The sequence below is a fragment of the Grus americana genome, chromosome 24, assembly GCF_028858705.1.
Source record: "Grus americana isolate bGruAme1 chromosome 24, bGruAme1.mat, whole genome shotgun sequence".
NCBI classification, from domain to species: domain Eukaryota; kingdom Metazoa; phylum Chordata; class Aves; order Gruiformes; family Gruidae; genus Grus; species Grus americana.
The window spans coordinates 2114843-2140581 of NC_072875.1; the positions used below are offsets into that span (position 1 = coordinate 2114843).

The window sequence follows — 25739 nt, forward strand, 5'->3', positions numbered from 1 at the left end:
AAGAAAGAAATTTGTATATCATGAGTAAAACTTAAACATAGCTAGAGTGTGAATTATGTTTTTATAAAGGCTATATATAGACACACACAGAGTACGTGATGGGAGCTAGACTTTGCACAATTTACATCAGAAGTACTATTGCACTTTTCTTGACAGAGCACCTCGTTCCTCCCACACGGTATCTCAGAGCCTGGCTCTGAACCTGTTTACCAGCAACAGTTACAGTAGCTGGTGGTCTCCATGAAATCAAGAAGCAAATGATTGACCCTTGCAGCTTATGGAGATGAAATCAGTCTCCAAGCAAAAGTGTGTGGTAGTGAAAACAATTTCTGCAACGTCGTCGTTTTTACAACTTCACTTAATACTCTGTCCATAAGCTAAAGGGGAGGAGGGAGGGAAACTCCTGCTTTTCTACTTCCCCAGCTAAACAAATAATTTTGAAAACCATGAAGCAATTGGCTTTTTTCAACCTATAAATTCCAAAATCACCTTATTGTCTTGGAGCACCACCAAGAAAGGATTTAGGCTGGGGTTTGCCAGGAAAACAGAACTAACACCAGTAACCTTCCCACATGACTGCATGCATGGAAGCGGCCCCTCTTCCCCTAGTCTCTTCCCTCTCTGGTCAAAATCCAGGAGGATTGAAGACTTGGTTGTCTCGTTTTTGCATGTTCTTCTGTTTTGTTCCTTATTTTTGATTGTTGATGTTTGCTTCTCTTGTGTGCTTTCTGAAGACTCCCTACCTATTCTTTCTCACCTGTGTGTGTTTCCCACTCTAGGAGACTTGCCATAGATAGGGCTGATGTTTGTTTCGGTTTGTGACAGCATAGGTCACAGTCTAGTCCTATTTACATGATGGTCAAAGATTGCAGAAATCAGCTGCTTCCTTGTTCATGTGCTGCAGAAATTACCATAGATTGCACTTGTATTCTCTTAAGTGCAGCAAGGATGCAGGATCTTTCTTTGGTGCCAGCTGGGCAAGGATTTAAGCTCATAGTCTAAAGTGTTTCAGTTGTCTAGTAACCAGTTTGAGCTGCTTTTCAAAGGTGGGCAGAAGGAACACATTTGATGGGGGCAGAGAACAGATGTGATAAAACATCTCTGTCATCTGCACTGCTGTCACTTTTGGGGTCCAGCACACATTGAGTGCCCTGTGACTAGGGAAAAGTTTGTGCTCCTTTTTCATATTCTCTTCTCTTCTCACCTCAAGTTGTCAGTACAGCTGCATCCAGTCCTGGTGCTTGTGGTGCTCTCTGAAAACCAGATAATTAAAAACAGTTAGCTGCTGCTGAAATCCAACTATATCAGACTAGTATTAGATCAAGGAAGCACTTTATATATAAAATTAAACAACAGTGAAAGGATACCAGGAAACATTTACTGCTTCCCTGCAGCAGGAGATTATTGGTGCTAATGGCCTAGCGGAAGTGGATAAAAAATAATTTGAAAATGTAATGGCTCAGAACACTGTCCTCAGCTACACTCACATCATGTGTAGGAGCTAACAGGTAGTAATTCAGGCTTCAGGAGCCTGCAGAACAGTTCCTTATTTCAAGTACAGTTGGTCAAATTCATTGAGTTACATCTGAAGCCCAAAGAATGGATCTCTGAGCTTAACACTGGGTTAACAGTGATGCCCTGACAAGGCAGTGCCATCATAAATAACACTTCACTTCATGCATGTACCGTCCTGTATTCTTATCAGAGCAAAGCATTGGCTTCTTCCTTTCTGAAAGTTACAAACTTGGTTGCTGGAGAAGAAACACCATGCAGTAACACTCAGATGACTCCTGGGACCTGCGCTGTAATCCAGTACAGTGCAGCGATTGGGTAGCCCTCATGGAAAGCAGCAAAACGATTGTGCTGCTTGCTAGAAAGATAGAGCTGCAAGTCTTGGAGCCATCTAGTCCCAGTGTCTTGTGTCTCATATTGGCCAGCAAGATGTTTCTGGCCTGAAATTTGATATTAGGCAAATCAATGCAGCAGGAGTCTTTCCTGAAGTCATTATTGTTTCTTGAGAAGCCAGCCATTAAGGAATATGGGGAGGGATCTGGACAGATGAGTGATGAAGAGCTTGAGTCTGGTGTTATTCATGCAGCTCTTTGTGGTTCTAAAGATAAAGAAAGAAGAGTTACTGCAAAGAAAAAGTAAGTCTCCAGAGCCACAGAAGATTTGAGAGGAGAAACAGACCTAGTTTCCTAAAAGGCACTAAAGAGATTGAAGACCCTCTAATTCACAGCTTGTCGCTTCTGGGTAGTGGTGCCTTTGGAAGAGCCTTCATAGAGTGGATGAGTAGCCTTTCAAACTATAGGACTTCATGAGCTCTCTGGAATTCAGCTCCAGAGAAGGTTTGCTCAAAAATAGTTTAAATTGCAAGAAGCAGGCAGTGTGCCATGCATGTCTATTAGCTTTTCTCATAGGTAAAGCACCTCTTGGGATTACTTCTGTCCTTTGCTGAAGAGTGTCCTGTTGGTGAAGTTTAAATCAGTGGAAGTGGTCAAGTTCTAACAAAGTATGTAGGGTGGCTGAAACATGTAAACTTTACATCTTTGGGCAAAATCCATCCCGTTTCTCAAGGAGAAATTTTCAAGTATAGGGCTGAAAATTTAAGTTACTTGTCTTATGCCCTCCAGGGGGCTCCACTTGCGTTATTCGATACTCGCTGCTGGGCTGAATGAGGTGCCGTTTGGCTCAGACATGGTCACTCAGCATTGTCTCACTATAGAGTGAAAGCATAAGATCCTGCATCCCTCCTTCTGCAGCAGAGTGAATGCTAAGCAGATAGGTGTTTGTAAAATCATTATCCAGAGGAAGTCTGGCATGCTTGGAGCTGTCTGCTCTCAATGAGCTAATTAGCAGTATCACAAGGGGGGTTCTTTAAAGTTTCCATGTTTTATGGGTGCAATAGACAGATTTCTGCAATATGACCAGTCAGCTCAGTGTAAATGGGAGATCCCCAGGCATGTAGCGCACCTTTGTAATGCACTTTTGCTTTTCAGCCCCCATCCCGTAGGGAGGATGCATGTTCTGTGAGCATGAGTTCTTTAACCTTCTAATGACAACTTTATCTTTTCTCTTCAGCTACTGACACTTTGACTTATAGGGATGCTGATTCTGCCGGACTAAACTTTTCCCACTAAACTTCTTCCTCCTTTGTTTGAAACTGCACACTAACCCATTTTTAATTTTACAGCCCTGTATCTGGATTACATCTGCCTGCTTAAGACAAATTAAATGCCATGTATTTATGGAGAGAAAACTAAAGTATTCTTCAACAGGGCTTGCACTGCTATACCTGTTAGGTTTCAGCCATTAGGAGTGGTCCATATTCTCCTATTTGAAGAGAACGTTTCTCAGAGCAGAAGTGCATTTAAACTATCGGGGAATCAAGGAATTTGGAGCTAGAAATTGGACAATTCAAAGTGAAGAAAAGTTTCAGCAGAGAGAGTAATTAATCATGGGAATGGCTGTGTGTCAGGTACAGCAGCATCTCTGACACTTAAAATCTATCAAGAATGAGCATCTTTCCAAAGGATGTTCCTTCACATTTTAGTCTTGGTGCTCAATCACTGGAAAAAAAATTCTAATCTGTGTTAGATAAGAGGTCAAATTCTGTGAGTACAGTGTTCCTTTATCACTTCGAGATCTCTTTACTTATTAATAATTATCTCTCTGAGGTAAGGACAGGAAAGAGTACCAAGGAGAGATGTTGATGTACTGTCTAGTTATCAGTGAAGCCATTCATCAAGTCTACCAGAAAAATGGCAACAGTTAAGCATTGCTGCTCATAAGTGTTTCAGCAGTGTCAAGTGACTTGGTGTCCAGCAAAAGAAGTAGCCATGAATGCCCCACCCCCAGTTGTTACTGGGAGCTACTTTCTTGTGTGAAAAAATGATAGAACAAGACATTTGCTTCTGGTTTTATTTAATTATTGGTTAATAGTCATGTAACAATTATTGCAGTAATAGCTGCTTCAACTCAAATCAACTCAATAGTCAAAACCAGTAACCTTTGCAGTGATAGTTTTCTTTTAGGATTGAGGAAAGAAAAAAAATATAATTGCTTGGTTAATCTGATATTTTCAGTATGCCTAGGTGAGGTACATCTGCTTATCTAGAACTCGCTTGTTCCCATTTAATTTTCAATCTGCAGTTCATTTCAGCATTCATAATTCCAGGAGAAACATGGGCTGGGAAGGGCTTTTCAAACACGCAGCCTCAGTTAGTTGGCAGTAAAGATAAAAATCCGCCCTTTTGTCTATACAATAGATGGCAAATGTGGTCATCAGTTAAACACAAAATTTTCTTGTCCTTTCTTGAGACATGAATGGCCCTGTACTATGTGAACCAGGAGAATTCCAGAGGAGTGCGTATCACCTCTGGTAACATAAACAGGAAAACCTATTCCTGTATGCCATCAGCTTCAAACAGCACTAGAAGTCCATGCAAGGGCAGCTTCCATGGTCACCTTGAGACTATTACCTTTGTGTTTTCAATGTACAGTCACTGAGAAACCTGTCACAGGGTGGAACACAGCTCTTCAGTGTCCAGCTTGTATCATGGGAGTCTTGTAATGGGGATATAGGCAGAGGCAAAGATTTGGAAAAGAAAAATCTAACACAGAAAAAAGGACCATTCCTTCTTTACATCTTTTTAGAGAAGTTACTATGTTGTGAAACGCAAATATATGTATCTCACATCAGAGCCCTGTGTATCCATGGATCGTAATTACCTTCTTGGAACAGTTGGTATGTTAGAGCATGTGTCAGCCTGCAAGCAAATCTAATTAATCTTAAATTCAGTAGTTTCAGTCTGTGTCTTGTAGTTTTCTCATTGATGTTTCACCCCCCCAAAATGTGCTTGAATTCTTTCTTTGGAGCGGAAGGGGGAGGACTGTAGTTACTTCTGAAGATCAACTTTGAAAGATATTGGGAAGGCTAACCTTTGTCTGCCAGTCAGAAACACATGTGCTCTCCATTAGTAGCTGAATACAAATGCAGACAGAATAAATTTAGAAATGAGAATGGGTTTTGGGTTGAAAAAAGCTCCTGTAAATTCCCATGACTGGTGTTATCTTTCAAAGTTGATCTTAATACAACTACTGGCTTATTATTTCCTTCCACTTTTAGTATAATGCAACAGAACTAAGTCTTTTTAAAAGTTTTATTCTAGGTAAAAGGCTGAGCTTTTTAAAAAGTCACAAATGTTACTTCAGTGTCCTGCTTTTGTTCTCATTTGGTTACATTCAGGCTCTTAAGTCACAAATGTCACCATTTCAGAGTTTTGGTGTTGTTCTCTTTGGGATACATTCAGAATTGGATCACCTTTTAATTGTATTTCACCACACTTCAGTGCATCTGTGAGCATGTGTTCAAGAAAGCCCGTTGTCCAAACTACAAGTGGCACTGCAAGTAAAGACAACAGTGCTTTAGCAGAACTGTAGGTTGCTTTGAGCTAGAACAGTAAAGCGTGTGCTCAGCATTAGCAAACCTCTGCAAACCTTTGGGGCTGTAAACATTTGGGAAGTGTATTTAGATTCAGGGCGTGCAGCAAAACACAGGATTTGCATTGTCTCTTGTATTCTCTGTATATAAATTTCCTGTAGTCAGCTCTAAATGAGCTATTCACCACTCAGATGAATAAATAGAAATGCTTCCAAAATGCATACAATATGCGTAACTGTGGTTAAACAGAAGTGTAGGAATGTTTTGCTTTTTAACAGTTAGCCACTTAAATTGTTATATAAAATACCTGTAAGAGTTAGGACCCTGCAATGAGACCAGCCAGCACTGTGTAATTAATCTCAGGAGTTTTTCGGAATTGCCAGGTGCAGCTGATTTGTAAGTTTTAGCTTACAAATAATTGCAGTGTTGGTCTTGCTCAAATTACCCATAAAGAAATCGGGCAGAACAGCTTCTAAAGAATAGCAGGTAAAATGGTCAAAAGTTCTTAAGAAGCTTTTAAGCCCAGAATTCATGGCTTAAGCACTTAGACTACATCACAGAGCTGGTACTAAAGAAGTAAGTACTGTAAAATGAGAAGCAAGATTTATGACAAATTTTGTCAAGTCTTACTGACTTTGACTAGTATTTAAGCTTTTGGGACATTTCAGGGCTGTGGAAATAATAGCTCCAGCTCCAACCTCAGATGAGCATTGGCATAGAGGAACCTAAGCCTTTCATGCCTTTATATAAAATGGAGCAAAGCAAGCATCCAGACACTGACAGAAACTTAGCAGAATATGAGCTCTCTTGTGGTCTATTTCACTCTTGAAAAGAGAGACTAGTGCTCTTTTCTCATTTAAGTTCTTTTGCCAATTTGATACTTATGTTGTTGGGGACGGGGTTGTTCGGTTGATGGGTTTCTTAATCCACGAAAACAAATAAATAGGTAATAATGCCTCTTGCATAGTAAATTCATAGACTGTCAGAGCCCTTTGGAAATAATTGATCCCTGGGGTAATATGAAAGCAGAAGGAGAAAGCATGTCTCTTGAGCAATTTGCTGCAGTATTTTTGAAGGCGGGGAGGAGGGGGTGTAAATATGTAATCAGATGACAATCTGTGGATTTGCCTTTTGTTAGGAGAGGTGTCATAGTAAAGGTGCAAGAGGAAGTACTTCAGTTGGGATTGGGGAACCATCCTCTGCAGATTGTGTGTGCAGGTATGGAGGAATTGGCTAGAAAAAGCAGTTGTAGACATGGGTGTAAAAGGGTGTGGTGGTAAATCAGTGTGCCCTGCAAATGACATTTCAGTTTTCTGCTGATGTCAGGGCTGCGAACTGGGAGATGGTAGCTTTTTTTTTTTTTTTTTAAATGATTACTACAGAAGAATGAAGGGGTCTAGTTCTCTCCACCCTGTATTCATTGCAATTACTTAAATCAGTGCAAGCCGAGTGAAAAGATGTGCTGTTGTGATTCAGTACCGTTTTTTCCAGGCTCATTTAAGTGAGCACACCAGCGAGTCTCTGGTCCGGCAACTATAAAACCTAAACAACATTCAAAGTGCAAACACAGGTCTGTATGACAAGCATAATGTCCCTTTTCAATGATGCTCTTTACATCTATGTTTCACAGGAGCAGCCTGCCTGTTTGCCATGTACCCTATCTTGATGTTTTCCAGGTGTTTCACATCAGTGTTTTACAACAAAAATCACCAGGAACTGGTCATTGCTCTAGGATATTCTTGGGGAAGGGTGGGGTCTTTTTCATTTAGCCTCTGACTCCATTCCAGCACACACAAAATGGGTAACTTGTATTGGTGAAAAAACCCTACCAAATGCAAGAAATACTCGGGTCTTGCAAATATTTGTACCCTAGACACACAGTGTCTTCTCTCTGTCTGGGTCAGAGTGAAGCTGCTACCCTGGTAGCGGAGTATGGTGAAGTGTTTTTCTGAGTTTGATAAGTACTTTTTCCCTAATGATTTTTTTTTTTTTTACAATTAAACATAAACCCACCATTGTTTCAGGGGAACCCAGCGCACCCAAACTGGAAGGCCAGATGGGAGAAGATGGAAACTCCATTAAAGTGAATGTTATCAAGCAGGATGATGGTGGCTCCCCAATTAGACATTATCTGATCAAATACAAAGCTGTAAGTATGACTGACACTCAAGCCTGATTTGGTTTTAGCCTGTTCAGTACTCGGGCTTCACTATGTAGACCGACAGCCCTGAAGCTAAGATCTTGGAGGTAGGCCAGTACAAGAATACATGCTAAGCAGATGTGGTGGAAGCGTATACGGTATGAGACATGACGCGCGCACACAAGCAACATACAAAAATCTTTGTCTCATTTTCTTTCCTTTCACTTTGACTATGAAAGATTATTTCTCCATGCTGTCTTCTGTGAGCATATGGTAATTACATGCACTTAGTATTATTTCATTTCATATACTTCTGAGATGGGATTGCCAGCAACTACTTAAATAGCCGGGGACCAGAGGTTCATAGTGTAGAGCATTGCCCACCTTCAGACATGTATCTAATCATAACTTTCTGTTGGTCATTGAAACTGCCATAGTTGATTGAGTAACGGGTGCTTCAGTACCAAATAATTCTACAGATTGCTGAATAAGACTCAATGTAGCCAGTATAGGCACAGATAAAGTGAGAGATGCCATTGGAAGCAGTTCCCCTTTAGGCCTAACTTCATCAGCTCTCATTGTAAATTACTCAGGATTGCAAAATACATGATTCTCTGAGCAAAACATCTAGCTCTAGTCTTGGGAAAGAACATCCATGTGATGAGCAGGTAGCATTGTTGTAAGCTGAATGTGGCCCTTGTTTTGTATTAGGTGGTATTAGATGTTTTTTCTTACAATAGGGAAAAACAAAACAAACAAAAAAAACACCCACACAGTTGGAGAGATTGCTTAGCACATTCTCGAGGAACAGGACCTTGAGAGGGGGTCAATGAGAATATGAAGCTACTGGCTATTAGTAATTTTTCTTTATATACTACAAATGAATAATCCTTAAAGTTGCAGACCGAACTTTGCACTGCAGTCTAGAAATCCCAAGAGTATTTACCATTTTGTGCATTTTACGTTACTTAGCACTTCTTAGAATAAGGAGAGTCTTTGGCATGTCAAAAGTACGATCTATTGTCACAGAACCGTATATTCTGGCAGAGATGGAAAAGTCTGTTAGCACACTGCAGTCCCAGAAAACTACCTATGACTGTCTCAAGGTACCTTGGCAGTGGGTGTTTCAAATTCAGCTGGGTGAAATGTGCATCTGGATTCCTTGAAACTGGCATAGGAATTGTAAGAGTTACTGGTTGTATGCACCTTTTAAAATCTCTCTTAAACGGTGCAGAATAGAATGGTAGTTGGTAGTGGTGAGCTCAGCCAGATCTATGTTAAGAAGTAAATGTCTCAGATAATTTAGCTTTGACATGTTAACACTTGAAAGAAGACTCTTAGAGTGCTTTGCAGGGCAGAGACATACAGAAGGTACAGCTTTTCCCCTTTGAAATGGAAGTGGTCTAGTGATGTGGCAAAGATTAGAGGAAGAACTGAGGGATTTTCTTCAGGTGTGGTAACACTGCAGAAAACAGGATTCTGAGCAGGACAGAGGCTGCTTCAGTATCTCTTGTCCTCTCCACTTAGAGCCAAGAGCACAGGATGTTTTGCATCCCTGAATTAGCTAAGGAGCATATGCTTGTGTAGAAACCTCCCTCCTTTTCCATTTGTTAGTTAATCATTACAGTGTCCTCAAAGCTGGCTACTAATGTTGTGCTGTGTGTTTTGCATCCCTGCCTGTCATCTTGCTGCTCTGCAGAAGCATTCCTCAGAATGGAAACCAGAGATTAGACTTCCGTCTGGCAGTGACCACGTCATGCTCAAGTCCCTGGACTGGAATGCGGAGTATGAGGTTTATGTGATAGCAGAAAACCAGCAAGGGAAGTCCAAACCAGCTCACTATGCTTTCCGAACTTCTGCTCAGCCTACTGTCATCCCAGGTACAGCAGTCATAAGCTTTACCATTGTTTTCTGCTTCCAATTAATGCAACAGTGCTGCATCCTTTAATGTGCCTGAGTAACCCTGACAACTCGCTTGCTTGAAGCCATTATCACAATTGGTTACCCATCCAAAGCTTAGGTTTTGCCATGTACATACCTGTACTGTAGTCCATGTTACAGTATGTACAGCATTAGCAGTACACTGTTAGGAATGCTACATGACAAATCCTGACTGTTTACAGGGAATGTTGGCTTTTCGTATCAGGGTAACAGGATTGCCAGATGAGAAAAGCAGTGGATAGAAAATGCTTTCTGAAACCAGAAAGTGAGATTCTCATTTTAAACTAAAGCAAAAGAGACTATTTGGATCTCTGGGGTGATGCTTTTCACAATGCAGATTTCCTTTCCAAATCTGCTTTGGGCTTGCTTACTGCTTGTTTGTCCATCCAGCTCAGCATTTGGAGAAATAAGGGCATAAGGAGTTTGCTAGCGGAGAGAGGGAGGCAGTTAAAATCTTTCTCTGAAGATTTTTTATTAAATGAAATGGAGATCAAATTACACTAATTTTAAAACAGCACTGTTTTAATGTTGGGTAAGGCATTAGGGCAAAGTAACTAAATCGCATTAGAATGCTGCTGGAAACTCCTGTTTCAGACAGACTGTACTTATTAGGTGCTTAAAAAGAAGCAGCACAAATACTATGAAAAACAAACAGATCCTGTTAGCTGAGATGCTAGGAATGAGGAGTTTACCAGAAGGTGTTGAAAGAACAGTTAGTATTTCTTTTCTACACAAGTGGTGGTAGTGCACATTAAAAAAATAAAAAAAACCCTCAAGGATGAAATTGCTGGACTACCTGTAAATCAAAGTTCTGCAGTTCTGATTGGTTAAAGGCAGATGGAAGAACTTTAAAGCTTATGAGTCAGTCAATCTAAGTGCTCACTGCACGGCCAGAGATTGCTGCTGACAGTCCATATTGAAGGGAGTGATTTGATTTCATTGTGTCTTTCTAGCTTGTTAACTCAGTCTCGTGTTTTTCTTCAGAACAACTAGAGAGCCTTCTTCAGTCTTTCCCTTGCACTGAGAATTCAGTCCTTTGGTCTGCTCCCACTGCACCCACTCCCTTCCTGTGTGAAGGAAACAGCTGAGACCTTGTGCAGTTTGCATGCTGAAACTCCACTTAATTAAGCCAGATACTGTCATTAAGCATACAAATGGATGACCTAGTTGGCTGGGGCTTGAAAAATGTGTATGGTAGGGAGGATGAGAATAGGGAGGAGGAGGGAAGTGGGGCAAAAGAGAGATCGGGATGTGTTTTTCAACAAGACTGTAGTTTTGGGTGGAAGGACCCTCAGTAACTCATTAAGCAACTTACTCTCTGATTCTCATTTTCAACAGCTCTAATACTTACTACCCTCACATATTTGAAGGACAACCGTGACTGATGTGGCAGGACAAAGTGAGGGTAATTTGGCAAAGAGTGCCTTAAGGTCAGTTCAGAGCTGAACAGTCAAATGCGGTAGCCTGAAAACAGCAGAAAGTGGTTTCTTTGCACCGTGATGTATCTCCCCAGGGAAAGTTATAAGTACTCATCAGTCTTTTTGTTCCTCCACACTCCTTTGTGTGCAACCATTGTTGCCTTCCTGTTCTGATAGTCTCTTAGCCTTTCTACATGCCCAATGGGACAACAAAGCTACCTGGGACAGCTGGGATGTCTTGCACAGGTGTATTAGCAAATTTTGAGAATGCTAGTGCCTTTGGAGTACACAGCGTTCATACTGTATTCCATGGCAATGGGAGGAGCAATGAGCCCAGATGTGACTGAGCCCTTTAAATCCAACAGTAACATGGGCAGGGACTGTCTAAAAAAATGGGGTGGGGGGAAGCCCAGTTTGTTATCGCAGGTGTGACTTCCTTGGCCTCTCTGAAATTATTCCTTGCTTAGGAGGAATCAGGATCTGAGGCTGCCAGTCAAATGTTGCACTTGGAAATACTGGAAGCGCTCTGATAAGCATCATTTCGGAGTGCAAATTTGCTGCAGGATTGACCCAACAAATGGATGCAGTTGGTTCTCAGAAGGAATGTGCTCTGGTTCAGGGGCAAGTAGAGCACTGTGCAGTGAAATGATTACTGCTGGCTATACTGAATTTGTGACTGTTTCCTTTTTTTTTTTTTTTTTTTCTTCATTTTATATAGAGAGGACTGTTTTCTATTACGTCTTCCAAGGTGTTTCCAGACCCTTTGATTCCCTAAGCTGATCCCCAAAGTAATAATGTTGGGGAAAATATTTCCAGAGGGCAGGCTAGATTTTTCTGACATGCAGTCCACAGGCCTCTATTGAAGTGAAGGCAAGTATGCCAAATTGTGGTAGGAAAGAGGCTCTGTGTATTGCTTTCCTTTAGCATCTCTTGCTATTTTCATGGTGTTCAGCTTTTAGATTTTGATTTCAAAATGAGCTACATAGGAGAAGTCAGAGCCAGTGCCTCTAACATAGCATTGTTCTGCTTGACAGTAATAGCTACGAATTTCCTGCAGACAAAATGGTTATTTATTATGTAGAGTCCTTTGTTACCATCATCTGTACAGTGTCCTTAAAGTGATTGGAAGGATAAGGGTATTATTTTCAGTAATAATAATAACTGCATTAGAGTAGTTTACAAGCAGCTGGAAGGCTAATTGGAAAAGTCAGTCTTGTATTCTTGAGACCTTCTTTGCTTCACCAGGGTTTTAGTCACCTGGATCCTATTATCCAGGTCCTTGGTACAGTAGGCTTTGGGAGAAGAACTTGGACAGGCAGGTGAATTGTCTGCTACACAAAAGCTTTGCTTTTTTTTTTCTTTTTTGATATGTAAAAGGTAGTGTTGTCCTTTCACATACCAGATAATCATTTTCTTGTGTTTCTCGCTGAGCCTTCGTTCCATCGTTTTTAATCTCATTTGCTTGCAAACCCCATATACCCTGACTTGGACCCAGCTCTGCGGCTTTGGGCATTGCTGAGCTTCTGAACTGGCCCCTTTGTTGGTGTGAATGTGCTAATGCTCTTCTTTAACCTTTAGCCATTTTAATTTATGAAATTAAATAAACCTTTGATTCTTATGTTTTCTATATTTATGACCTAATTTTTTTTATCTATTTTTTCTCTCTTTCTCTCTCTCTTTCTTTCTTTTTCTTCCTTGTCCTTTCTTCCCTCCCCTCTCCCTTCTTCCCCTTACTCCTCTCCTGTGTCTGTCGTCATACATGTCACCTTGGATCTCACGGGGGAACATCCACGCTTGCCACATGCACCAAATTTGTTTTTAAACAACCATATTTTCCCCTCCTGGGAACCATTGTCTGGCACCTGCAGCGACCTTGGGAAGTCCATCAACGTCGTCCTCCTTTGTTTCATTGCTTCTTTCTGCAGTGACTCTGCTTTTGCTCTGTTAGAAACTTAAAATGAAATAAAGCAATATTTGCTTGAAAAGGCCTGGGTCCCACCAAGGCATGAAAGCAGATAACTTTGCTTCAGAGGATCATGTCAGTTCAGAAAAAAAAAACAACAGAGAACATTTTAAAAAAATGTTTAATTTGAAAGAGTCTGTATTTTGTAACAAGGAAAAAAGGTTTAAGCCAAGTTTTTTGTCTTTAACTTTTTTTGTTACTTGTAATGAATTTGCCCTTTTTAATGGATGTAAAGAAAGATTTTCATTATTGTTTGCTTGCTGTTTTTCATCAAAGGAAGGTACAATATTGAAAGCCTTTTAAGATACTGCTTTTTGCTGATTTCTCTGCACATCTGGTGCTGATCACCACTGTATTGTGCAAAAGGTTTCTAAAGCCCCATCCACAAATCTAAACCCACAGGCTATAAAAAGAGAAAGAAGATTTGTCAGAGATAATCCTACTGGTTGCCCAAATGTCTCTGTGGGCTTTTGCATGCAGATGCAAATTTATGGCCATTAGAAGGTTTTCCTAATGTAGTGGTCTGAATATAAGCACCTTGTGGGAATTACACTGAAGAGGTTTCTTTCTTTCCTTCTTACTGTGGTTGAATCTTTGTGACTTAATTGGCCCCTTGTGTGCAGTCCAGTATGTCCTGATGCATAGTGGATCTGGGGTATAATACAGCCCATAAGCATACAAATTTTCAACGGATGCTTGTCTAATATTTTCTGGTTTTCCACTACTGTATTATCAACTTTGTAGAGAGATCCCTTTTCTTCCCATTTTAACAGAAAAGATTAGCTTGGATCAAGTTACCTGACCAGCTAAATTATTATTATTATTACTGATCCTTAATAAAGTTCATGGTTAACTGTGCATGTGACACTACCAGGCAGGATTAATCCATGGTGTAAATTGGTGCAATATAACGCATCTTTGTTACCAAATTCTGTGTATTGCATTTCATTGAACAAATTTCAGTTGACTTTTCTCTTTTCTCTTGTTCTTATTCTAAAAAAAAAAAAAAAAAAAAAAAAACAAACCAAAAAAAACAAACCCAAGCCCCCAAAAACCACCAGTGCCCAAAATCAACCCAACAACAATAAAAAACCCCTGTGACCCTTATTAATTGTCTTTGTGATGGGAAATCCATTTGGCTCTGATGCTCTTCTAAAAATGAGTGTCTCTTTCCCTCCAGGTCTCTTTTTCTGTGAGGGGACCTGAGGTTGCCAAGGATGAAATTGTTGACATAGTTATTGAACTGTCTGTACAGAATGTCTCAAATACTATCAGTTGTCTGGAAAGGGAGTAATCTTTCTAACAAAATTCTAATAGGGACAAAACCACCCCTGCCATCAGTCTTGTCTAACTACGCGTTTTATGCTCTGCTGTGTTTATTCAGACTTTGTTCATTATGATTTGTGAACTGCTTTTCAATCTAAATTATAAATGAAAACTTTGTGCAGGTGTTGCACACAAAAGCATGTGGATTTCTTTAAAAAAAACCCCTCACCTCCAGTGTTTTAGAGTACAGAAAATTTGTTAGATCTTTTGAGTTTACACTTTAGTGTTCTTGAAGTACAGCAAGAGTAATGATGATACTAAAAAATTGTGTGACATTGCCCTATAGCTGAACTTGTTAAGTTCATCTGTAGATCTGATATCAGCTTGTATTGTGGGTTTGCCCTTATCCACAGACGGAGGTTACTAGCTGAGGTTGAGGTATATCTCACCTAACTCATAGGTTATTAAAATTATTTTGCCTAAACTATAACTTTTCATAATGTTGCATAGAGAGAGAACAGCACCTCTGGAGGCCATTCTTCCTATTCAAGGAGAGATGCCTTAAGGCAATGGAGATGCATTATGCTCTGAGGGGCCTCCTCTCTGTGGTGACTAGGCAAAGCCCAGACAAGTAGATGAGTTCATTTACATGGCTGAAGTTACTTGAAATGAATCCCATACTCAATGGCAAACAGGAATCCAGTCAACGTGGAATATATACAGAAAGAGCTTCTGTCCCTGTGTTTGTAAAAATAAGGAACATAACCAATATTTTTACCACCAGTTTATGCAGATTTGTAACATCAGGAACTAGATATACGTCGGACCCTTGAGGTCGGACAGTCAATGCTGTACAAGGTGCCAGGCCTTGTTCTTGATGTAAATAAAATTGTAAAAAAGTTTGCAGAAAAGCCAACTCTCTTGCCTGTGCTCAGAGATGAGACATAGATTCAGATCTGGAACCAGAAGTAGTTCAAGCACTCAGATTTTCCACACACACACACGCACGTTCTTTGCAAGCCCATGTTCTATGGGAACAAGTCATACCTACAGAAAGACTGCAACCTCAGACCTTAGAAAAGATGTTTCCATGTGTGTGTGACGAACTGCAGAGCCTTGTAGGATCTCACATGGCCCATGGGATTCCAGTAGCTGTACCCCCAGTTTGTTGTTAAGTCTCTACATATTTTCAAAGATGTTTGTCAAAGCATTACTTTGGCTGCCTTCACTTTACAGGAAGGCCTTGTTTGATAATGTTCTGCTCCACCAGGATCAGTTGCAATTGTTCACACCTCCTGGTTTCTACTAGATAAAAAGAAATTTTTGAAGCTCTCCCGACTCTTGAAGCTGGTGGAGTGGAAGGAGCAGCCAGTGGCACTGAGGTGTGTGCATTGTAGTAACGTAGAAGGGCAGCTGTGGCAGAGGTCAGACTGCAGATCAACTGTTCAGGTTTACAGTTAGGTTTACTCCTGAAAGAGGATCTTTGTGTGACTAATTCTTTGGTTACAGTTTTTCCTCTTTATATGCTCCTATTCCCCTTTTCATCTTTGGGAAGGGAGTCAGTCATAGGAATATAACAGAGCTCGAAGCCAGGAGCAGACCCCTGAAGCCACACAGTGTTGGTGACAATCTAAAAGGAGTTCAGTACTAGTTTTGGGAAATACCCATTGCCCTCTCTGTCTTGGAAGGAATGCTCCACAGACTGCAGCATATTTCTTCTGCCTAGTAGCTAAGTTGAAGGCAAGCATAAGTTGTCAAGCCTCAATCTGTGTGGAAACAGAAACTGTTGTCACTTGGAGTAGAAGGTTGCTTGCATGTTGCTTTTCTCCACTATAAATTGTGCAGAGAGTCCGAGAGAATGAGGTCTGTAAAATGTGGCACCCCTTCTTTGGAGGATACTTTTAAGTGTTTGCAAATTAAAACTGTTAGCATCCACTGAGAACAAATGGCTTTTCTCTCCTGGGTAGTGTTTTTTTGGTTTTGGGTTTTTTTTCTTCTGATGCATGAAATTTTGTTTTGTTTGTTCTCTCTTCTGCCAAATATTGTAGGATCATTGAAATGCCTGGAATCTCATCTGCTTCTCTCCATCCCTTTTTTGTCTCTTTGTCTGCCTGTGCCTGAACATTCACTGCATGCTCTGAGACCCCCACTAGGAAGACACATCTCAGTGGTTCTGCTCTCTCTGACAGGGCAGATGTCTGTACAGAGTCGCAGGAAGTAAAATTGATGGGTTGTTTTATTGTGCACTGTAAAATAAGGGTGATTAGAAAGGTCCGTCTTGCAGGAAGCTCATTTTCCATTGGAAAAAATAATTTGTAATTGACAAATTCTTCACTTCTTTAGAATTCAGGACTAAAGAAATTTTTTAACATTTTGTGTTTCCTTATTTAACCTGTGGAAGTATTATTTGTCTTAGTCCTGAAAATAGCAAAAGGGGTCAATAGAAAGCTTCTCATCAGATTGAATGTGCTCTGGATCAGGTCATAAATGTCCACCATCTATTTACACGGTAGTACTCACTGGTGATACACATGTACTCTCGTATACACAGTGTTAGCAGCTGATGCTTAACAACTTAACTGTTTGTTTATACGCTTCTTTTGTACACTGAATTGTTCTAGGCCCCAGAAAACTTGTTAGGGAAATAAAGTGTCTAAATGTTAGTTTGATTAAATACAACATAAATGTAGCTATAGGATGGAGTGAATAGTTCTTAAAGTATTTGTAGATCAGTTTAATCAAATGTGCCAGTCTGTGAAACTGAGTAATATACTATGTGCTTCCTGCATTTTACAGCAACAGCAAAATTCCTTTACAAGATATATACAGAAAAAAGAAATGCAGCTCCAACAGCCTCCAAGTTCATGGGGTCTTTAAGGATTCTTATATCATTCTTCCCTATTGCTAATCTCTGAAAGACTTTGTAATATCAATTCATGTCATGAATTAGAATTTATAAAACCAGAACTAGCGGAAGAGATCTGAAAATTACTGAAAATTGCAGGGCTTTCTTACTAGCCTAGGAAAAAAAAATATTGCAGGCAATTACCTTGGCCCAGTTTCATTTTCTGAAAGTTAAAATCTGAGAATAGCACAAACCCAAGGGCATTCCTCTGCAGATTTGCCCGTAACCTCCCCATCGCCGTGCTCTTCTTCCTGTCAGCCTTTGCTATCATAGCTGCTCGTGCTCCCTGGGGCAGAGGGGCAGAGCAGAAAAGGTAACAATTTGGAAGAGAGGGAGAAACAAGGAGGTGAGACTCGTACCTATTCAGTAGCTCTCCTTTGGGTGTTTAGACAGAAAAGAGTTATTTTGTAGCTATCATAGCAGAAATTGGACCTTTGGGAACAGTAGTGCTTGGTTTTTATAACCTTGTGCAGTGGGTTCCAAAATTTCAGGGCCAGTCAGTCTACTACCAGGATGCAGCAGTTCTTGGGGGCTGTTGAAGTTTCATTGACAGGACAGTCACTCAATGTAACTTGGGTGCTCTTTGCGATTTGGTGGATATGGTGCAGATCATTTTCTGTGGCTGCAAGACCACAGCAGTCTCGGTTAGAATTGTATCTTCATGTTAATTAAACCAAATGGACTTCTGAGGAAACTCAGAATTATTTTGTAGTTATATAGGAGCTCTCCTAGTGTAGCATTATAAATAGTTTATGCCAATGCTTCCTAAACATAGAAGATAGGACCCTGAGACAGAGTGGAAGGATAGCGGGGCACATCTTCGCTACAAATTGTTGATTATATTGATTTCAGCAAATCTCTGGCAGTTGTAGTGGCTGAAGCTTTACTGTTTCAGGGATGCTTGGGGTCACAGAGAAAATCAGTGGCAGAACAGAGAAAGTTAGGTTTGAACATCTTTGTCTGTTGTCTTAGTCATAAAACCATCTCTTCTCTGTTACATCTGATCTTTTATAACCTTTCATGTGAGAAAAGCCTTGCAGGTTATCTGATAATGTGCCTGTGGTTTGGGCAAGTTTCATAAAATCTGGGATACCTGTAACAATTTTCAGACTTTGTGTCTGTGAACGTTTAGATTTTTGTTCATGTTACGTTTGTGTTTTCAGTGCCTCACAAGAAGCTGATGGAAGCTACATGAAAACAAAATTTAGACAGACTGTAGATCAAGTCAGGGAGCCATCACTGGGCCTTTGAGTAGAAGTCTAGCACTTTGTTCATCATACACATTGCAATTAGCAAGATCAGTCATTTCGTGGGGCCTGGTACTTGCTGAGGGCTGCTTTTGTAGAGCAGAGTGTCTGCTGGCCCAGTGGATCCTAGTGCTTGCCAAGGGCTATCAGAGAACTAACACTTTGCTTCCCAAGCACTAGTTGCAGAAATGCATGGACATGCACACACAAACATATGAGAACCTGCCATTGTCATTTTAAGTGGAATGGCAAATGTGGCTTGGAACAGGAACCATATTTTTCTTCCATTTTTGCTTTCTGTTACTAATCCAAAATAGAAGGATGTGAGTATTCAGACAGGCTTTTCTGCAGGAGTGCTAAAGAATCTGCATAAAATCCCTGTTTAGAAAGTAAAGCAGATTTCTATTCAGCCAAATTTGGTGGAGAAAAATACGACATTCTGCTCTCATTTGGGGATTTCTGCTAAAATTTCATACGTTTTTCCTAGCCAGAGCTCATCCACCTTCTGTTTGCCCAAAGCTCATCCACGTTCTGTTTTCAGCTTTTCAATCTTGCTGTATCTTTGCTCAGATAAAGTTCCTTTATTGTATGTGCTATTCTGCTGCATATAGGGCTACATTGACCTAATTGATCCCTGCACATTTCTTTCTTGAAGTTATATTGACTGAATTTCCCAAGTAATTTCTGTTTAATTCTTCAACCACAATTGTGATATTTCCCTGAATTGTTGTCTTTCTCAGCATCTTTTCTGAATAGCTTTTCCACATTAGTCATGCTGATGCCAAAGACTGAGGTATTCTTTCATTTCCAGCTTACACTGGAATTACACTTACATCCCTGTTTAAACATGTGCCTTGGTATTGCCAGAAGTGAAATGGTAACAGGCTGGCCCAGGATCCCATGGGAATGCCTGAACCTTTTGATCTCCAATGGCACAGTGAACTGACTCCTGCATAGGGAAGAAATTAGTTCCTTCCTTACTATTCACGTAAAGCAGCTTGCCCAAGTCCAATACCATGTGTAAACACTATGGCGCTTGAAAACAGCCACTGCTGCAATGCCTGCTGAGGACTTAGAAGCTTTAGCTGTGCCCCAGAGGCAGAGGCTATGATCGTCCTAATGGGTTTGCAGCTTTTGCAGTTCACATGGGTCATGTGCAGTGGTCCACAGACAAGATGTGGGCAATATAAAAGACTACTGATGTGGTTTATGCCACAGATAATTCCTGACCTTAAGGGGCTTACAGCTGATACTGACAGGTCTTATAAAAGCTGGTGGGGAGAGGAAGCAAAGAGTAGGACTCTCGTTTGAATGGAATTTTCTAGAAGATGTCTTCTAGCACATGGGAAAATTCTAGCTGTCCCACAATGAAATATTTTGTCTCTGGTGACTGAGATGAGGTATATTTGGAGGCACAACAAGGAGCTAGTATGCTGTAATCCTGTCTGTGATGCTTTCCTTAGTGCACCTTTACTAGCCTGCCAAGGAGCTCATTCCCAGAAAGATGATGTAGATGAGAAGTTTGACACATCTTTAGCTTTTTCTCCAGGAGCTGGTGTAAACAGGAACACGTTAATTATTGAATAATCCACTCAAGAATCCCAAATACATTAGAAGAGGGAAAATGCATGACCTCCTCACTCCCTGGATGCAATGGAGGGTGATTAATTCATTTAATTATGCAGCTTGCTGCAAGGTGCTGGCAGGGGTCTGGTCTGTGGCACAAATGTTCTGCTGAGCATTTAATGGACTTGTGATGTAAGTGTCAGAGTCAGGTGCTTCAGCGTGACTTTTAGATACATTCAAATGCAGAAAGAAACTTTCCTGTTGGAGTCTGGATTCCTTAATGTGTATCAGGGTCACAAAATGAAACAACACTTATCTGCCTCATGCTGAGGATGTTCTGTCTCCTAGTTTTAAGTAATAAAATGTGTGGCAGAGGGTACGGCGCTCTGTCTGTGAGCTGTGGCAATGATCTGTCCACCTGTCAAAGTCAACATGGATCAGGCTGAGGGGAAAGAGGTGCTTTGCCAGGCTTTTCTGCAAAGAAAAGATTCTAAGTGTTTCAGAGTTGTGACATCCAGCAGTAAAAAAAGTGCAGTAGAAATGAAGAGAATTGCATCTTAATTGAAAGGAAAAACCCAAAATACTCCTACAGACAATGACAAACATGCTGCTCTTGTTCAGCTGTCTCAGTAAACATCAGTAAGCAGCTCTATCAGATGCACAGGACTTTGCTGAGTGCACAGTCCCATAGTGAGAGGCAGGTTATGTGACGCTTGAGACTAGCAAGCTAGTTCTGAGTAGTTTGGTAGATCCAAATAGGTGCTGAACTGTATAACTCAACAGCCAAATGCTCTGCCTGCAGATCAGCAGCTTGGGAAGAATTATTCTGAATAAAACAAGGGGAACAAAAAGTAGTTTGTGTTTAGGGTATGATAGCAAGAAGCTGGGAAGCTGCAGCTGGCAACATTGAAGCTGTGCCTGTTGGTTTTGTGATGATCAAAGGCTTTGACAGGATTAACTGATGTGTTTATCCACTCCCTGTTTCTAAGAAAGTACTCGGCATTTTACAACAGGTAGAAAGTTAAAGGCACTTCCCCTGAAGTTAGTACTGTATGGGCAACCCCATGCATTTTCTAGGCCTCCATCGCCACCTCTCACCTGCTGTCCTTTTGTCTCCTGGAAAAGACAAGGTATTTTTTTTCTATTCTATAGCTGGGGAAACATGATGGAGATTGGGTGTGGTGGAGCGGGCAGCTGCTGAGACCAGGACAATGTCAACAGAGTGACAGTCTGCTTATCTTTACCGTCTGCTGTCTCAGGTGGCTGCTTGGATTATTGTCTGTACCTAAGCCAAAACACTCCTAGAGCATTCACCGATGAGCTAAGCTATCTCTGGATAAGACATGAAAAGCTTACCACTTCCCAGTTCTGGATAGCTGGGTCTTACCTGAGCAACAGGAAGGTTTTAAATCCTCCTTTCGTTTTCACCACATAAGGGGCTAATCAATGCTGAGGCCTCACAGGTATCACCCAGTATTCTGTGTCCCACCAGGGCAAGTCATGCTTACAGAGTCTAGGCTTCATTTACACTTGTCCTTGTGTCAGGCTGGCAGCGCAAAAGTCACTCTGGACCCTAGACGCAGCCTTCATCTTGAGGAAGTGGTGGAGGGAAGCAGGAGCCCTTCACTGTACCAGCTGAGTATATGCTACAGTAAAGAGGTTTCTGTAGTCTGCTTTCCAGGCCTTAGCCTAATAGAGATGGGAGAAGCCCTATTAGGTCCAAGTGAATCTGTCTTTTCAGGTAGACTGTCCTGCATGTCTTTAGGATAAAGTACTGGTTATAACACAAGACTGCTTGGGAGAAGGTGTACTTGCTGTACGTTTCCCATGCTTGCAACTTAAGCATAGCCAAATTTGAGTCATAACTTGCCCCAGCTCACCTTTTAACTACAATGCCTTCTGTTCTTCTCTTTTTGGTCTCTAAAGCCAGCACTAGCCCTACATCAGGCCTTGGGACTGCTGCCATCATAGGCATTCTCATTGTTATCTTTGTGCTGCTCCTGGTGGCTGTGGATGTCACCTGCTACTTCCTCAACAAGTGTGGCCTGCTGATGTGCATTGCTGTCAACTTATGTGGCAAATCCGGCCCAGGAGCCAAGGGCAAAGACATGGAGGAAGGCAAAGCCGCCTTCTCGTGAGTACTGTCATCACTTATATTGCTCCTTCTGTTGATCAGTGTGTCCCCTCAGCAACTCCAGAAAATAAACTGTTTTAGGGAGTTCTGGGTTCCTCATCTCTGATGGGAGGGTACTGAAAAGATCTGGGACAATGCTGGTTCTGCTTTGTATTTCCAGGAAAGGGTTTCTTCAGCTGTGTCTCTGGGTTTGTCCTATTGCTGTTGGTAGCCATCAAATGGCTGGCTCAAATGCTGGGCATCACGGTGGTCTTCTGTCCTGTAGGTAATAACTGGAAGGGGGAGTAACAAAAAGAAGTAATCTGCTTTTTAGGCCAGTCTGTTTCTGTCATTCGCTATCGACACTTGCAGGATGTCTTTGTAGGAGGCTACCTAGTGTGAATGGGAACCAATCTCTATGACATTCCCTTGTTACAGGAAAGATGAGTCCAAGGAGCCTATTGTGGAGGTGCGGACTGAAGAGGAGCGGACACCCAACCATGATGGGGGAAAACACACAGAGCCCAATGAGACCACCCCGCTGACGGAGCCAGAGTATGTTGGCATTAGTCAACCTTAGCACAGGGTTAATACATTGCCCTCAGTTGCCTTAATCCCTGATCTCTCATGTCCATGACTTAGGGCAGGAAGAAAGGTAAAATCTCCACACTCCATTTGTGACATATCGGCAAGGAAATGCCTGCTCTCTTGCCCAAGATTCAGTGACTCCTATTTCCAGCACTGGAAGGGATTAAAGCAATGTTTTTTGAAAAGCCTGTTTCTCCCAGTCCTGTCCAGTGTGTATATCAGGCACCTGTCCAGGTTCACTGCAAAGGATCCAGAGCAAAAGCAGCTCCTAGCTGGCACCAGCTCCTTCTTGAGCTCTGCCCTAGTCATGCTGGATGAGTGCTTGAACCCCCATGGTGAAAGCAACCCTCTCTACTGATAGCAGCAGAGTAGCTATGCTCTGGATGTTGGGGGAGGCATGGCAAGTTTGATCATTCTGTGAATGGGCTGAGCGCTACCTCTGAGCTTTGTTTACATTGGAGAACTTGTTTGGGGCCTGAGTGTGTGAATCCACGTTAGCTGTGATTGGCAAGGTTTAAGTATACCCCACTTTCTACATTAAGCTCTTTCCTAAACCATTGCAGTTCCAGTGTCTTCTGAGTACTTCACCATAGCTTCTGGAGTAGTAATGGGAGGCATTTGCTTTAGGAAGCTGCTGAAATGTTTGTCAATATTTAGGTCACGTTTGGGATCGATGATACAAGTTGGGTTCCTTTCCTTCAGCAGAGTCATCACAGTGGTGAAGTGGTCAGGGTCTTCCACCCTCATACTGCTCACCTCCTTTGATTAGGTTAGCAGTGGGGCCCACTGGTAAAATGGTTCTGCTGGAATTCTCTGTGAGGTGAGAGGAGAAAGGATGCTATGTCTGCAAGCAGCACTGAAGTGTGGACACGCAGCACTGAGGAATAGCTGAGACTTAGATTGTCCTGATTGTCTTGGCTAGTCTCACTAGAGTTTTAACTCAATTCTCCTCCTCTGTGAAGGTTTTCTCTCTGTTAATAAGCCTGAGATGGTGTTCTCGGGATCACGGGCTTCTCATGGAGTAAACCATTTGTTTTCCCAGCCTTGCATCCGTGTACTTGTTAAGGCAACCAGTGCTACATCATGGCTGCTAAAGCATAGTTACACTATCAAGACATTGTGCTAAAGCAAACTTTATTCCAGCTAACACAACAGGCTGGAATCTGGTCAAAACAGCAGAAAAGATCACCTCAAGACTGCGTGTATGTATGTGTATGTACATATATGCATTTCATGTGTAGGTGAGAGAAAAAGCATTATATTCTGTGTGGTTTGATGAAGGCCTTAGACTTGCAGGCAAAAGGACAGGGCCAAGATGAGGGACTGGATTCAGGGGTCCCACACTGGGACCTTGTTGCATCGTGACAGATGGCACAGGGCTGCAAGCTCAGGGAATTGCTAGAAAGCTTCCTTGTGAGGTTAGGTGGAAGAGGCTGAGGGGAAAGTTAGGCTAAAAGAGAAGAGTCTCTGCAAGTTGACAGGGTTACATTTGGCTAAGACTTGAACAAAAATCTGCGTCAGCAAGCCACTCCTGAAGGACGTGTCGTCCTTGCTTTTTCTCTTCCTAGCTATTCTTCAGTCATCCCAGCCAGCCCTTGCTACCCAATGGACATTTGACCTCTGAAAGGTTTCTGCTCCTCTGAGTACCTCTCCGTGTTCTGTGTGTGTTGTAATCACATGCCATACTGCTTCTGTGCCACTCACCTGCCGTCTCACTCTTACGTTCTGCTCCCCTTTCCCCTGCTGTCATTTACAGGCTTCATTGTCTCTATTTCTCTCCTACTCCTGTCCTCTTCACAGGCACCCCGCCGATACTGCAGCTACTGTTGAGGACATGCTGCCTTCCGTAACTACGGGCACCACTAACTCTGATACTATCACTGAAACCTTTGCCACTGCTCAGAACAGCCCTACCAGCGAGACCACTACGCTGACCTCCAGTATTGCCCTGCCAGCCACGGCCATTCCTGACTCAAACTCCATGTCGCCTGGCCAGGCCACTCCAGCCAAAGGGGCAGCCTCCTCAGTCTCTTCACCACCACCCTCCTCCACCCCTAAAGTGGCCCCCCTTGTTGATCTCAGCGATACCCCAAGCTCTACTCCAGCTACTAATAATTTGTCTTCAAGTGTCCTGTCCAACCAAGGTGCAGTGCTCAGCCCCAGCGCTGTTGCTAACATGGCTGAGACCTCCAAAGTGGCAGCTAGCAACAAGTCAGCTGCCCCAAGCCCTGCAAACCTCACTAGCCCTCCAGCTCCTTCAGAGCCCAAGCAGGAGGTCTCAAGCACCAAGAGCCCTGAAAAAGAAGCTGTGCAGCCCAATACAGTGAAGAGCCCAATAGAGACAACCAAGAACCCAAGCAATCTGAAGAGCGAGGCTGCTTCAGGCAGCACCATAAACCCCTCCCAGAATGAGGACTTTAAAATGGACGAAGGGACCTTCAAGACACCAGACATTGACCTTGCAAAGGATGTTTTTGCAGCTCTTGGCACTGCTACTCCTGCCAGTGTGAATAGTGGGCAAGGTCGTGAGCTTGTTTCTTCCACTGCAGACAGCTCTGTACCTGCTGCACCTGCAAAGACCGAGTATGGCTGCCTTTAATCTTCTGTTGGTTGTGTGCTGTGTCTCTTGTGCACTGGTGCTTGTACTGTGTTCTTGTTGGATGTTCTCTTAACTAATCTCATTGTTTTCTTAGCAAACTAACTCACCTGTGAACCAACTAAACAGGGCTTGGCTTTAAAGGTCCAGGAGGAAAGTGGGAATAGGCTGTGCCAGGGAAGCAGAGAAAAGACAAACCCAGGAATTCTTTAGACCTTTATGCAGCTTTGTCTATTGTAGGTTATTATTTTATGAAAAAGATCAGAAACTGTTCCGTTTGAACAGCAAAAGAAGTGCTGTCCTCAGAAGTGCTGAGTTCCTGCAATTCAATGAGCAGAGCTACCCAAATTCAGTTTCCTAACAGATCAATGGAGCCCTTCAGAACTTATTTCAGTGTAAGGCAGGGCAGAAACTAGAGCCATGTGAAACTGTAAAAGCACGGTACCTCTGTATTTGTCCCTAAACTGGCAAAAGGATAAGGCAATGTGATTGTGTCTGAGAGAGGGGGAGCAGTCACAGTGTCATTGGGTCAGGAAAACTTGACAGTGTATTG

At 42.0% G+C, this 25739-nt stretch overlaps 1 protein-coding gene across 7 annotated transcripts in view; it reads left to right on the forward strand.

Moving 5' to 3' along the window:
* The window catches only part of NCAM1 (neural cell adhesion molecule 1), a 145175-nt gene that overhangs the window by 114226 nt on the left and 5210 nt on the right, over positions 1 to 25739 (forward strand). For 3 of the 7 annotated variants that reach the window (XM_054802821.1, XM_054802827.1, XM_054802820.1), the window contains 5 exons: positions 7468 to 7592; positions 9283 to 9463; positions 21816 to 22023; positions 22441 to 22557; positions 24391 to 25173. In XM_054802821.1, the coding sequence (XP_054658796.1) occupies positions 7468 to 7592; positions 9283 to 9463; positions 21816 to 22023; positions 22441 to 22557; positions 24391 to 25173 (1414 nt within the window). Of the gene's footprint in view, positions 1 to 7467; positions 7593 to 9282; positions 9464 to 12810; positions 16864 to 21815; positions 22024 to 22440; positions 22558 to 24390; positions 25174 to 25739 lie in introns of those variants that run through there. The other 4 variants (XM_054802822.1, XM_054802824.1, XM_054802825.1 and 1 more) reach the window with 2 other exon arrangements.